This window comes from Vespa crabro, chromosome 6, assembly GCF_910589235.1.
Source record: "Vespa crabro chromosome 6, iyVesCrab1.2, whole genome shotgun sequence".
Taxonomy (NCBI): domain Eukaryota; kingdom Metazoa; phylum Arthropoda; class Insecta; order Hymenoptera; family Vespidae; genus Vespa; species Vespa crabro.
The window spans coordinates 10,418,748-10,434,404 of record NC_060960.1 but is presented as its reverse complement, the minus strand read 5'-3'; the positions used below and the strand labels follow the sequence as shown (position 1 = coordinate 10,434,404).

General features: G+C 33.8%; 2 protein-coding genes across 6 annotated transcripts; one reads left to right on the top strand and one right to left on the bottom strand.

Annotated features, from left to right (window-relative positions):
- Positions 1-203: 203 nt before the first annotated feature.
- LOC124424933 (histone-lysine N-methyltransferase 2D-like) lies at positions 204-11,516 on the bottom strand. 4 transcript variants are annotated; one of them, XM_046964572.1, is made up of 5 exons: positions 11,248-11,516; positions 10,469-10,745; positions 6,695-6,853; positions 2,552-5,724; positions 204-2,478 (listed from the first exon to the last, which is right to left on the bottom strand). In XM_046964572.1, the coding sequence occupies exons 3-5, from the start codon at positions 6,710-6,712 to the stop codon at positions 2,325-2,327; spliced, it is 3,345 nt and encodes a 1,114-aa protein (XP_046820528.1). In that variant the 5' UTR covers positions 6,713-6,853; positions 10,469-10,745; positions 11,248-11,516; the 3' UTR covers positions 204-2,324. The 4 variants fall into 4 exon arrangements, with proteins under 4 accessions (XP_046820528.1, XP_046820529.1, XP_046820530.1 ...); XM_046964573.1 differs by lacking the exon at positions 11,248-11,516 and having other exon boundaries at positions 10,469-11,209; XM_046964574.1 differs by lacking the exons at positions 10,469-10,745; positions 11,248-11,516 and adding an exon at positions 7,050-7,069.
- A 474-nt stretch (positions 11,517-11,990) lies between these two features.
- On the top strand, positions 11,991-13,964 carry LOC124425013 (tRNA (adenine(58)-N(1))-methyltransferase catalytic subunit TRMT61A). Of its 2 annotated transcripts, XM_046964755.1 has the most exons (5): positions 11,991-12,117; positions 12,208-12,501; positions 12,895-13,167; positions 13,237-13,406; positions 13,496-13,964. In XM_046964755.1, exons 2-5 carry the CDS (start codon positions 12,219-12,221, stop codon positions 13,673-13,675), a joined length of 906 nt encoding a protein of 301 aa, XP_046820711.1. In that variant the 5' UTR covers positions 11,991-12,117; positions 12,208-12,218; the 3' UTR covers positions 13,676-13,964. The 2 variants fall into 2 exon arrangements, with proteins under 2 accessions (XP_046820711.1, XP_046820710.1); XM_046964754.1 differs by having other exon boundaries at positions 12,017-12,501.
- Positions 13,965-15,657: the final 1,693 nt, after the last annotated feature.

The window sequence follows — 15,657 nt, the reverse complement described above, 5'->3', positions numbered from 1 at the left end:
ATACATAGAATATTATATCGAAATGAAATATTTCTTAGCGATTAATTTTTATTAAATATTTTGGTACGTAAAAAAAAAACAAAATTGACATAAATTAAAAGACAGACACGGAGAAACGGATAAAAACAATATTGATATGATAGAAAAATATTTGAAATATTAAAATTAGACGAGCTCTTTTTATTTTTTTCTTTCTCTCTCTCTCTGTCTCTCTCTCTCTCTCTCTCTCTCTCTCTCTCTCTCTCTCTCTCTCTTTCTATCCTTTTATTTCTATCTCTATCTTTCTTTTTCTCGTTAAGAGATCATTCCATTTCTCCGTCTCTGTCTGTCTGCCTCCTCGAGAAAATCTTTTTGGAAAAAAATTAATAGAAATATTACGTGTAATTGCTTGTTTTATAACGATGTGCACTATACATGTAATTAAAAGTTTTCACATGTGTATGATCATTTAAATGTAGTGCAATTATAAAAAATAAATTTACGTCATATTGTCTTCTCTTATCGCAGAAAGTCTATCCGATAGATCACGATCTTGAAATCTCGATCGATATTTCATTCGTAAGTATCGGTTCTTCATTTAATTTGATTAGCATCATAGTGTTTTCAAAAGTCCGCGAAGTTCAAAGATACTATCATGTTTTTCTTAATACTACTACTATTATTACTACTACTACTACTACTACTACTACTACAATTACTATTATTACTACTACTACAACTACAACTACTACTACTACTACTACTAATACTACAACTAATACTACAACTAGTACTACAACTCTGTAGATTGTATTATTATTATTATTATTATTATTATTATTATTATTATTATTATTATTATTATTATTATTATTATTATTATTATAATTATTATTATTATAATTATTATTTCTTCAACAGATTACGATCTCGATCTCAATCGATATTTCATTCGTAAGTATCGATTCATTCAATTTGACTAGCGTCGTAGCGTTTTTAAAAACGCGAGAAATTAAAACTTTCTAACATGTTTTTTTTTTTTTTATTACTACTATTACTACTACCACTATTACTCTGTTAATTGTATTATTATTATTACTATTATTATTATTATTATTATTATTACTATTATTATAAATTCTTTTTATCAATCATGTAACTCGTCTATACCGACGTAGAAACGATGAAAGTCTAATGAAGATGGTCTCTTTATTCGTCAAGTTCACGAGCCAAGACGAAATGAACCTATAGAAAATAGAAGTTTGATTGCTTGCAATATTTGCAATATTTGTATGCGATTTCATAGAATTTCAAATTAATCCATTCACCGAGATCGAAGAAGGAGGAAGGGAGAGAGTGAAGGTGGGATGGGAAATGGTTTGATAGGGTTGCCTGTATGCGTCCTTATGCGGGTATATATGTGTATATGTGCGCTGCGTGAGAAGATCTCACTTTCGTTCGATCCTTTCATAGTATTCATAGAAAATTAACAATATCCACGTACAAAAGGATTGCGTTTATTTCGTATAAAAATGTAAAAAAAAGATCAGCGTTATATACATAATCATACATCGTTAATATATCTACAAGGAGTATGTACTCTCATTATCCTCATGTCATGTTCCGTGATATGTTTATCATAATCGTTTCACCATCTGTTGTGTGAAATATCTCGGGACGTTCCTCTTTTACTTGTTTTTTTTTTTTTGTTTTTTTTTTGTTTTGTTTCTTCTTTTTTTTTCTTTTTTCCTTTTTCCCTGGGATGGTTTTCTTTTTTCCTTGTGTTTTCCTTTTTTTTTTTTTTTTGTGTATTTTCTTTCATTTTTTCTCGTGCGCGTGTGTGGTTTTTTTGCCTTCCTTTTTCCTTTTAATAAAAATATATTTCTCGAACATGGTGATTCGTCATCCTAGAAATGGCCGTCGTTGCCAGGTGCCGTGTATTCCTCACGTGTAACTTTCCTTACGTTTTCTATTTCTAGCTTACAGGACTTTCGCTTTTGCTTCGTTATCCGCATGAAATCATCATCCTCGATTCGATAGTTCGCTCTTGCTCTCTCATATGTACATGCACATATACATACGTTATTATTACGATTGTATATAATACGTGTAGAGAATAAAAAGAAAAAAGAAAAATAATAATAAAAAAAGAAAGAAAGAAAGAAAGAAAGAAAGAAAAAGAAAAAGAAAAAGAAAAAGAACGAAATATAAGGTACAAAATAATATTGACAAATCTCAATGGTCGATGTTATTAATCGATTCAACTTCGTGATTAGATCCTAATCAAAGACGTTAAACAGGAGCGATATAGACCGTTAAAGGATAGATTAATTATGATCGATCGTTTAAAATCCAGAAAAGTCATCGGTACTGTCTGAATTGCTTTCGGCAGCATCGACAAAGGCCGTCGATAAATCCCCCGACATTTTGCTAACCGATTGGGAATTAACATCGTACATGAATATTTCCTTGTCGTTTTTACTTTGATCATTGGACGGCCTGAAAAGAGAAATCTTTCTATAGCTTATTATTCTATTCGATCGTTGAGGGAAAATATGTTTGGTATACTTACATGGTGATTAATAATACAACAGATTGTCTCTGAGGTTCGGTACGAGTTTCCTGTTCCAACCACTTTTTATAATTATCGACGGTAGGCTTTTTAACGAGTTGCTTGAGCGTATCGCCAGCTAAAAATTTAACAGCCTGTATGTCGTCGATCTTTCTGTCCTCCCTCGTCTCAAGACCTTTATCCTTTTCCTGAAAATGATAGTCAACAGGCGCTAATACGACCACGCTCGTTATTTTTCGTCCTTTTAGATCGGGCACATCTGGTATAGGAAACGAGGCACCGCTTACTTTAAGCGGTAAATAACGATTGTATTGGTCATGATTTTCCGGACCTATAGTGACCGGTTCGAGTCTGGTCGCGTCAGCACGTATATGTTGCTCGGCCACTGCTCGGCCTTGCTCCGTACTTGGATCGAATCGTACTACTTTCATTTCTACACCACCTGGCCTCAAAGTGGCCTGTTCGATCTTGGTCCTTCCCATGATCGTGCTCTCCATCATTTCCTTATTAGGTGGTTCGTATTTCGATAAAGAAGTAACGCTTTCGGACGTGCCAGAAGAAATGTTGTCTTCATTCGACAATGATATTTCAGGTTTTTTAATGATAGACGGTATTGGCTCGCTCGCTGCCACTGCGGAACCACCTCCAGCACCGTAGAAATTTGCCAATGCCTCGGGCGGTAGTTTCTCGATTGGTATGCCACCGACCTTGTCGTAATCAAGTATTTGTATGTCAGCGTTACCCAAAATACCGGAACTCAAAAGTTGTTCCCTTATATCGTCTGGCACTTCGTCTGGTAAATTTGCAATGTTCTCCTTGATCTTGGCTTCGTTTTTCGGTGAAAGAGTAGTTGTCGTTGGTGCTTCGGTTGTGGTTGTGGTCGTAGTTGTTGTCGTCGTCGTTGTCGTAGTACTGCTAGAAATTGTCGGACCATTTCTGTAGGATATCCTACCGGTGGATGATCCGAATTCAGAAGGGATACTAACTGGTGTTGCGTAAATCGTTTGGGACTTTTGTACATCATTGTTTGGTGAAGGTGAACGTCCCCAAAAAGATTGTTGTTCCCTTTGACGATGTTGTTGTTGAGTGCTTACGGATGGTGTCAACGACAATTGCGTCTGTTGATGTCCTAACGAATCAGAATTGAACGTTAAATGTCGATGACCCGAGGGAACTTGTTGATTTTCAATTTGTTGTTGTATCTGTCGTGGTACTTCGTCGTTTAAAATTCGATTCGATTGACCTCCCGCGATTTGTCGGGAATCCTGTAAAGTGTTTAATTGATGCGTTGCCTGGTACTGATTCAACGAACTTTCTGGAAATTGTACTGTATTTGGTGGGAACGGGCCTGGATGTAACGGATTCTCTCTGATCGCATAATGTTGTTCCAACTTTGGTACGGCCTTAAAGATTTCTCCTTCTGGCTTTTGAATAGGTAATGGAGGTTGACCTGGAATACCACCTTGCGATGGAATAGCCTGATTGTACTTCAAAGATGTACGATATTGTTGCTCTTGCAAGAGTCTTTGTTCGTGTTCTTGTTTACGTCTTCTTTGTTCTTGAATTCGATGCTGTTCATGCAATCTTTGACGTTCCTGTAGCCTTTGCTGTTCAACAGCCAATCTCTGCTGCTCCAGCAGTCTTTGTTCTTCCGCCAGTCTCTGTTGTTCCGTCAATCTTTGTTGTTCCGCGTATCGCTGTTGTTCGACGAGTCTTTGCTGATCCGCCAATCTTTGCTGTTCCACTTGTCTCTGTTGTTCAACCTGTCTTTGTTGTTCTATATGCCTCTGTTGATCGAATTGTCGTTGTAATTCTACGAGTCTACGATGTTCCTGAAGTCTTTGCTGTTCGCGTTGCCGTTGATGTTCACGTTGCTTCAATGCCTCTTGCTGACGTCGCTGTTCATGATACCGTTGTTTCTCTTGTTCTTGTTGTGAAAATACCGGAGGCTGTTGTTGTTGTGGTTGTTGTTGTTGTTGTTGCTGTTGTTGCTGTTGTTGTTGCTGTTGCTGCTGCTGCTGCTGTTGCTGCTGAGGTTGTTTTCGTTCCACATGGAAATTAGGTTGAATAGGTCCAAGCGGCTGATTTTGCAATTGCACGCTTTGATGAGAAACCGACAGCGTTGGTGGAAGTCCTGGCTGTTGAGGATGATTTATACTAATACGATGAGGAGGACCGAAAGCAGTAGACGGTGTTCGTTGCGATAGATCAGGCAAACTCTGAATAGGTAACGGTGGTTGCTGTGGTCTTTGCAATTGATTTCTCACTGATAAAGCCGATGGGAACTGTTGCTGCCTTTGTGGTATAAACTTTAATGGTAATTGTTGTTGTTGCTGTTGTTGCGGAATTAAAGATAGCGGTGGTTGAAAAGAATTAACGACTCTTTGCTGTGGAAATGCAGGTGGTACTCTTTGCTGTACAGGTTGTAAAGGCTGATAAGGACCATGCTGTCTTTTAGGTGTACCAGGTGCAACAGAACCAAGAGAATGAGGCTTTGTACTTTGAGTAGAAACTGGCGTTTCAATGTCATTACGTTTGTTATGATTATTAGGTGGTAATTGTTCCGTTCCAAAGGTAACACGAATTCCGCTACCACCGGAATGATAAGTCTCGCTATCTGGTCGAATGATAGCTCTTAAAGTGGTCGATGGTTCTGGAGGTGATGGTGTTACCGGTTGGATAGGTTCTTCCTTATGATGCTTGGATTTAATTTCTTCGTGTTCTTCTACCGGTGTCAAAGCACGTACGGGTGGATCGTATACGACTCGAGATTTCTCTCCATAGCCTCCTTTCTTTTCATACTTTACGTAATAAACTTGTATTGGTTCTTTCGTTGGTCTCGAAGGCGGTGGAGTCGGAGGTGGTACAGGAGTTGGTAAGGATTCGTTAGATTCCTTAATGATAATCTCAATAATTGGCTCTGGCTCCGATTGGTAATAACTCGATGGATTTTCTTCGTATATACCAAGATCGTCGCTCTTAGAATTTATCAAAGGATTATAAAGAGGATCTCGTTGAGAATATTGAACGATTGGTTCCATTTGAACGGCATAAGGTGGTGGTCTAGCACCCCTTCTAGCATGATAAGGTATCTGTTGTCTCTTGTCCCGATTCTTGGTCGTTTCCTCTTTGGCATAAATCGTGACGAAGACGATCGTCGTCAGGATTACTACCTGAAAAACATTAATCATCGCTTGAACTAATTAATTATCGAACGTACAGGTACATGCTGGGTATATATATATGTGTGTGTGTGTGTGTGTGTGTACATAAATTGATCGAAAAGAAATCGCATCGCGATCGAAAAGAAAAATCATCCTCTTCACGGAAACGTTTTATACGATGGCGTGATTAACCGACTGACCTGATTCAAGACTATCGAGAAAAGATATCCTGTCCATAGAAGGCTGATCGATTTGTATTCTACCGACGCCGAATGGACAGATACATAGGTAGCTAGGTAGATAGGTAGATAGTATTTGCCTCGATAAATGATTTCCGAGTTAGTTCGCGTACTCGATATGGTTAAAGCCGAGTGAATCGCGCTTGATTCCTCCACTCCCTTCCTCCCCTTCCCCTCTCTTCCCTTTGTCCGAATATGAACATAGAAAACTCTGATTAGCTTTCTTAAGTTAGAAAGATCTGACCTATTCGAATTATGCAATAATTTTATTTTATAACGATTTTAAGAATAAAACGAACAAATGCTTCATAAGAAAAGCTCTTATATATATATATATATATATATATATATATATATATATATATATATATATATATATATATATAAAAGCCATGTAAGAGATCGAACGAGTGAAATTTCGATCTTGACCGTCAAAACGCTTCAATGCCGACAATGAAAGAGCGTGTCGGGAGCCGTTGAGAAAAACGAGCGTGTCAATAATAATGCACCAACGGCGGGAGACGTATAATAAGTACGTAAGTACATACGACGTACAAATTGAACAGAACGGAACTGACTTTCCTCGTTTCCATTTGCGATGCCGCATTATTACGATGAAAGTATAAGCGTGTTCGATCGTTTTCAATCTATTCGTATCCGATAACTTTTATCCGTTATTCCGATTCAAAAGAAAATTTTATCTTTATAATATAAAATAGTCGATTAATCCTTATAATTACCAATTTGAGGGACCACATGATGATCCGTTGAGGGAAATTTCAATCCAAAAAAAAAGCTGATAAACGATAGCGGTTGGGTATAGTTTTATGTCTTCTATCAAATGATCGCCAGGCCTTCAAGGTCGTTCGTTGGACGTTAACTCGTTGGCGATGACATGTCTATTTAGCCGGAAAAAAAAAGAGACAGAGAAAGAGAAAATTAGTGAAATAAAGAGAAACAGATGATAGGAAAGACAGAGATAGAAAGAGAGAGAGAGAGAGAGAGATAGAGAGAGAGGAAGAGAGAGAGAGAGAGAGAGAGAGAGAGAGAGAGAGAAAGAAAATAAAAGATGAAATATTAATCGGACGCGCAGACCGAACGATATCGAATGGAAGCTCGCATGGGAACTGAAGACAGATTGGGACCAGAGGCCCGTTTCTCCCTACTCGATACCCACCACCATCCTTCGTAAGTCAAGAAGCGCCTCTCTAATATCGGACGAGTACGGTGGGGCACCTTTCTCTATAACTCCGGGGTTAACATGAAAACTCACTGGCATGTAAGTAAGTAAGTAAGTAAGTAAGTAAGTAAGTAAGTATGTAAGTAAGTACGCTTCGTCTCTACGCTCATCCTCCACCATCTCCTCCTTCATCTGCATTATGCACCTTCACCACCTCCATCCACCTCCTCCTCCTTCTTCTTTTTTACTATGTGTCAACTATTTACGTTCACGTGAGTACACGACCATAAGAGAGAAACACGTTTCTTACTCGTATGCATTATGTAGATCCTATCTTTTCTCTCTTTTCTTTCTTTCTTTCTTTCTATTTTTCTTCTTCTTTCTTTCTTTTTTTTTTATCTCTCTCTCTCTCTCTCTTTCTCTTCTTTATCTTTTTTATTCATTAGACATAAGAGACAGGATTGGACGTATTAGCGTATCTTGTTACAGCCGTTGAAATTTTATGGATGACAGGTGAGTGACAGATCACATCCTGCGGTTTTACATAAGACGAATGGAGTGGGAGGGGGGAAGGGAGGATGGATGACGTACCTATGTATGTATGCATGTAATATGCATGTTAATCTTTGATATTTGAGCGTCGATTTGTAGAAAGAACATGTGCGTAAATATAAGTAAGCATGTCTATAATCGGTAATATCTGAAAGTATCTTTATTTGTTAATCTTTCCTGTTTTTTTTTTTCTTTTCTTTTTTTTTTTGTTATATATACATATATATACATATAATATACATATATATGTATATGTTAATGTATATGTATATATATATATATATATGTGACATATAAATAATACGCAGCATCTTGAACGATTATAGAAAGTAATAAATTTGATTTTACTTGAGTCGAACTCGGGGATATCAATAGTATCTTTACGTCACCACGACGACGGACTAGTTACGAAAGAAGAAAAGGAAAGGCCGTTCGAACTCGAAGAGAGGAGCCTAACGGTCGATGAACGCGGAGTATACGAACCGGAGAGGATGAGCACCCTTGTTGTTAGACTTTCCTTGGGTCCACTTCTTTCTCTCTCTCTTTCTCTTTCTCTCTCTCTCTCTCTCTCTCTCTCTCTCCACAACTCCGAGAAAGGTAGGGGACATGGCCGATTATATTAACCGAGCGTCACTTTTTCGATGACCTCCAAGGCCCATCGAAACCGAATCCTACCTACCTACCTACCTACCTACCTACCTACCTACCTACCTTTCTTTTGGGTTAGTAGTCGTTTAATACGTGTACGTAATCTATAGTTTTCATCGATTTCTTACCATCTCACTGTTAACCGTTTCACACACGCTAACTCTAGCTATATATATATATATATATATATATATATATATATATATATATATTCGTTCAATGATATCGTTCTTCCTCTTTCTTTCAACTTTTGGTCTCGCTCTTAGAAAGTATCATGGCTAGAATTTTTAATTTATTTATTTTCTTTTTGTTAATTTGCTTTTCTTCTTCCCCTAACCCCCCTCCCACCCCGCCCCCTCTGACCTATCCTCCTCCCCCCTCCCCCGTCTCTTTTGTATCATTATACGATTCTATCGAAGCATTTCAATATCACCATTTAATCGTCACTTTCGCCTCACGATTTGATATCGATCAAAATATTTTTAATTTATTTTCATTCCCTTTTACTCGTTAAAGATATCATCCCGTTCGAAAGGAATTAATTTTTTTTTTTCTTTTTATTTTTTCCATAGATTCTTCCTTGATAAATGAAATGTTGAAAGAACTACCTAATTAAACAGTTCTAGTCCAGTTATTTGATTATGAATGAGCATTATATTAATCTTTGTCCGATGGAAAGTAATGATGTGTACCTTGCTAGTGCGTGTAAGGCCCGAGCATTGTTCTTTTTTCTTAACGGCCTTTCGTGTTCGCTGTTTCTTATGAAATCTTTTGAGATCTAGTAAACCAGTTAAATGGGATGACCTAGTAGATAGTTCGATTGCAAAAGCTCCTGCACTGGAAACTTCTTGTGGATTGCGTAAGGCATATACGAAATAGACCTCTCGAGAATCATCGATGATCCTTCACTCTGTTTCTCACGCGTTCTTGCGTATCTCACATTGCATATACATGCAAGTATGTACGTCGTTTATTAGTAGGTATCTACTTTTAATGAGACAGAGAGAGAGAGAGAGAGAGAGAGAGAGAGAGAGAGAGAGGGAGAGAGAGAGGGAGGTTAATTTTCTTTGGAAAAATGAATAATTGCTTTACGAAATCATTTCATCTAATAACGTCATCGTAAAGAATAAACAAGATTGAGAAAGAAAGAGAGAGAGAGAGAGAGAGAGAGAGAGAGAAAGAGAAAAAAGAAAGACAGAGAAAGATTGGCATCGTTGAGGATTGACTCAGTAAAATGTGTGCCTTTATTAATTTTGTCAAAAGATCAACGTTCGCGCAGGCGGCAGAGAAACTAAGCGAGAAGGATTTGGCGAACGTTCAAGTGCCGTCAAGATTCAAGACGCGTGTCCCACTTGGCAACTTTCACTTACGTTGCCGTAAGAGGTACAAATAACTACGAAGAGTTTCGAATATGATGGAAAGAGAATCTTCATATTTTTTTTAAAAGATTTTCATTTACTACGAATTATGATCATAGACAATATATATATATATATATATATATATTACGTAAAAGGAACGAAACATATTTCCTGGATATAAATAACCATTAAACTATCTTGAAAAAAAAAAAAAAAGAAAAGATTTAAACGTAGTCGATGATAGTCGCTTATGGCGTTTATAAAAGTATTGAAAGAAGAAAGGAAATAAAGGAAACAAAAGAAGAAGAAGAAGAAGAAGAAGAAGGTAATCTCTATAAGTTATCAAAGACAATGATTGTTTTATCATGTACCTGTCGGCAGAGAAAATGGATATGGAGATATCGTATGATTGCATAATTTCTATTAGCAGAGAGTTTCGTAGAAATCGAAGTGGTATTGCGTGTTAGAGAGACGATACCGATTCTCTGTTAAAAGTTCTTCAAATAAGCAGTTATCGAGAGGATAGTTGTTCCTTTGCCGGGAGGGAGCTCCGCTCCTCATCGGTGCTGCGCTGCTGCGCTGGATGTAACGTAACTGTTGAAGAGTGAAAGTGTTGCAAAGTGGGACGCTGTAGGAAACTATGCCTCCATCTTATAATTAATAAAGTAAAGCAACAAATAAAACCTTTTCACTCCCTCTTCCCCTCACGTTCTTCCTTACCACCTCTCCCATCTTCACCTCCACCTCTTATCCACGTCTCCCTTTACTCTTACCATTCTACATTGGGTGATTTTAAACAAGCGAACGATATTTCCGCAATATTCGTTGATAATCGTATAAATCAGATCTTGTATTTCCATCGACTATGAAGAAGATATTTTTATCTGAAAATATGCGTCGAATCAGAACGTCCTCTTTATTTTTCAATTTTTCCCACCTCGTTTAAGATTTTTCATTTGACGAATTAAAAAACTTCCTGCTATATAATAAATTGCCGTCGAACGATGTTTTATCGTTATATACATACTTCCTCGTCGAGTATCGATAGTTCTGTAATAAATTGAAGAAAGTAAATATTATGTTTCATAAGGAACGTTTAAGGAAATTTAAAAAGAAATTTTTCACGTAGAATATATACAGAAAGGAAAAGTTTTCTTTAACTTATTAATGAATAATTTGAAACGTTTTAAAGTATATATTTTGTCACGTTTTACTAACGACGATTTTATTTCGTAATAATACGAGCCACAGAGTTCCAGAGTCATATTCTATGATATCATATAAATTCCATTTGAAAATGAGGACATTGATGATCCCGAATAAAAAAATCTAAAACTGATGATCCTTCGAAATAATTCTATGCGTCATCTTTATTAGTTAACTCCGTCGTTTTGATATTAAGCGATAATAAAACATGAAGTAAATTTACAAATACGTATTAGAAGACGTAAAGAAATGAGAGATCAGCGGTTAAAGTAAAAAAAAAAGAAAAAAAAAGAAAAAAAAACTGATGAGTATATATATATACGTATACGTAAAAGTGCTTACATACCACAGTTGTGAAAGTGAAGCTTAAACATCTTTTTCTTTTTTCTTTTTTTTTCTTTTTTTTTTCTTTTTTTTTTCTTTTTATACAAGTCGACTATTTTGGAGATAGTTCACCTTATATATAGGCAAATGTGACCGCCTTAGATGACTACTTTTCTTAAATAGAGATGACCTGAAAATCGAAATTTCTGTGTGAAGTAAACATATTTAAAGGATGCCGACCATTTTAATCTTTAAATATAAAAAAAAAGGAAGATATTATCGAAAAAAATATAAAGTTACCCTCTTTCAATTTAATTTTCACGAATAATCGTTTAATTTTGGATATACATAAATTTCGACTCTTGAATCGAAATTTTTATCGAGTTATTATATATATATATATTTTAAATCAAAGTTATAATATTTTATATAGTTATAATATTATTAACATTTTAAAACAATGTTAAATCGAACAATTGTTTTAATAGACGCAATATCAAATTCTATTCTATTTAATAATCTTATTATGTTTCTCTATGCGTAATACAGAGTGCGTTGTATTACGTGTGCATGCATATATATATGTCGGTAATGTAGTTTTTAAGTACTCTGTCGGTAATTATCGACGTATTATTAAGTGATGCCTATTTTGACGCATCGTCTTTTACCTTTATTCTCTTCGTTGATATTTATATAAATAATTATAGATAATTAATAAATAAACATTATTAATTACATCATTTTGCATGTATATATATATATATATATGTTCGTACTTTTCTGGAAATGATGAAGAATATTATTTCATATTTCTTTTTTCATATATTGGCAACACTGCGTAAACAAATCGATATACAACGTTGTATCAAGTATAAGTGAATTGATTTAAGAGGTTAGTTTTCTTTTTTGTAACGAAACAACATGAGTTTTAAAAAGATAAAAGAAATGATAGAAGAAGGGGACGTTATTATTTTATATTTAGGACCTGGTAATATGCATTCGTTGGAAGTGACACCGAAAACTTTGAACAAGAAGGGTGTTATGGTAGAAAATGTTTTTCAAACCATTTATGGCGCGCTCAAAGTAGTGTCCCTTATCGGTCAAAAATATGGTACCAAAGTACAATTGTCCAGAGGATGGGGATACGTATTACAACCTACTCCAGAGCTTTGGACTTTAACTGTACCGCATAGAACACAAATCATTTATAGTCCAGACATAAGTTTAATTATACACTTGATGGAACTTTCACCAGGGCAAACAATCATTGAGACAGGTTGAGAAAGCAGCTGAACTTTAATCCTTCCATACATCTAATTCTCTAATCTGTAATTAAAATCCCCTCCCCCCACCCCTCAGGCTAAAGTAACTACAGGCTTAAGCAAAAGCTTCGAAAAGCCTAATCTTGGGTACATTTCTTGAACTTATATTTCATATATTTTTCTTCCGTATTTGATATTTGAAACCTATAGCAGTAAATTGAACAAATTATTATTGTTGTAATTTTCACTTAGATTTTTTTACTTTTTCTTTTTTCTTTTTTTTTGTTTTATTATGAATCGAATGATAATATTATTAACCTATCGAAAATATATGAATGTAATATACTTTTGTTATATATTCAATTTTAACTTATATCATTGATTATATTTAATTCATTACATTTTAGGTACTGGAAGTGGTTCTCTTTCACATGCACTAATTCGTGCCATACGTCCAACTGGTTATCTTTATACGTTTGACTTTCACGAACAGCGTGTAAATATTGCTAGCGCAGAATTTAAGAGGCACGGTCTTGATGATTATGTTACCGTAGAATGTAGAGATGTTTGCGCTGAAGGTTTTGGAGAAAATTTGGAAAACAAAGTGGATGCGATATTTTTAGATTTACCGCATCCATGGTTAATGATAAAGCATGCGATAAATGCTTTAAAGATGTCAGGTAATATGAAAATTTAATTAGTTCTATCGTAAATGATATTGAATTATATATTTGATTTTTATTCGATAGGAGGAAAATTGTGTTCATTTTCACCTTGTATCGAACAAGTTCAAAGAACTTGCGCCGAACTTACATTAGAAGGTTTCATTGAAATAAATACTTATGAATGTTTGCAAAGAGAATTAACTGTACAACATAAGAATTTACCCGTTTTAAATTTGGATTGTTTAAAATATAAGGTATCAATTGAAATCATTTAATAACACTGCGTTATATTAATGTCGTACTTCATAATACTTTTTTGTTCTATATATATTTTATTTTATAGCAAGAGTATGAAAAAATGAAACAAGCAAATGTAAAAGACAAACAGGAGCAAGAAAAATTTTTGACTGTAACGCATGCTCATTCATTGCCTGGTCATACAGGTTTTATTACAATTGCAACGTTATCACCGTTACATGCAAGATCACTTAAAGAAGAAGAAGAAGATGAAGACAAATTTTAATGCGAGGAATAAAAATTTATAAAATATTAAATTTAGACAATTTGATAACTTAAATTTATTGTTATTATGCTTAATAAATATTACTTTGTATTTTGTATTCTTCTAGTCAAAGAAATTTTTCATTATGACGTAGTAAGTTAGGCGTTAGAGAAATTAAGTAAAAGAAGAATACTATTAATTGACAAACTTATTTTTGCGTCATTCACAATGTATTATCATTCATGTTTTACTAAATTTTATACATTCTTTTTTTTTTTCCTTTTTTTTTTTTTTTTTTTTTTTTTTTCTTGTCACACAACACAGCAAATTTACAATTTGTACATTTATAAAATTTACATAATTTCTAATATATCGAATTATTATTTCAAATTGTTATTAATTTGCAAATAGATAATATTGATCATTTAGAAAATAATTACATTTGTATGCATACGTAAAGGCAATAAATAAAGAGAAGTATAAGAAATGATCTTTTTATTTGATTGCCTTCTTTTTTTCTTTATTTGTTTATTTCTTTTCTTTCTTTCTTTTTTTTTTTTTTTTTTTTTTTTTTTTTTTTACATGTACAAATTCCTGTTTGAAGACGAGCAATAATGTTCGTGAGAAAAAAAGAAACAAAAAAGAAATGTCACTTGTTTGCGCTGTGAAAAAAAAAAAAAAAAAAAGAAAAAAACCTATGAAGCTCTTATTTAACATACAGCGGTGGGAAATAATAAATTAACGCTATAATTGTATTTATAAATTAATTGACCAATTTATAGCGCATGTAACGTAATAATATCGCGAACAGATATTGTAAGTACGCGAATGATTCTAATTCGGTGGTTTATTATGATTATTTATAACAGATACAAGATAAGAGCAATGATGACTCATGTAATTAACAAATAAAACTATTCTCGAAGCTTACATCAAACAGTTTAAAATATAACACGTTGTATTATAGTAATAAATTATATAGTACTGATTTGCAAGTAATAGCAAATCCGAGAGAACAAATATTTTTATTAAAATTTTCCTTCTAACATTAACGATTCATACAAATATGTTATTTGCTTATTGTCTTCTTCCTTTTTTATTTTATTTTTTTTTTTTTTCCCGCCCCCCCCCCCCCCAATTTGAAACGATATCAGTCATCGTATATCAGTATGACTTTAATCATACTTATTATCGTGATGTTATACAAAATGTCTTGTTCTTTTTTTTTTTTTTTTTTTTACTTCATTCTCTTCAAATATACTGCACAATTAATAAAATACACGTCATTCCAAAGAAATAATCTAATCTAACTTATCCTATTTATTTATTCTCTAAACTAACTTTCATTCTCGTATTCATTTATTATATTATACTTTTATCGTGTGCATTGTAAATATATATTTGTTTGTGTGTATGTGTATATATATATATATATATATATATATATATATATATATATTTATATACTATTATTTCAAGTATAAATTGTAAAATGGCTAGTTTAATGAGAGCGTTTGTTGAGAAAAATCGCTCTATGGAAAAAGAAAAAAAGAAAAGAAAAGAAAAGAAAAGAAAAAGAAAAGAAAAGAAAAAAAGAAAGAAAATAAACAATGTCAGTACGTTATATCGTTCCTCGCAAATAATTGCAAAGATAAAGGCACAAATTGAAATATGTATATATGTATATATGTATTTATGTATTTATGTAATATATGTATGTATGTATGTATATATGTATGTATGTATGTATATCTATGTACATGCATTATTTGCGAGTACTATTATCTTAATTTTGAACAAAGTATCCCCACTTGATCTTCAGATATATATATATATATATATATATTGTATCATTAAATTTCGAGTATTAAAATATAATTAAAACAAAAAAGAAGAAAAAAAAAAGGAAAGAAAAAGAAAAGGAAAAAGAAAAATATAGAATCAAGTCAATACTACTTGGAACCATAAAGTATATCCCAAGTATATCATTCATTTCTTCTTCT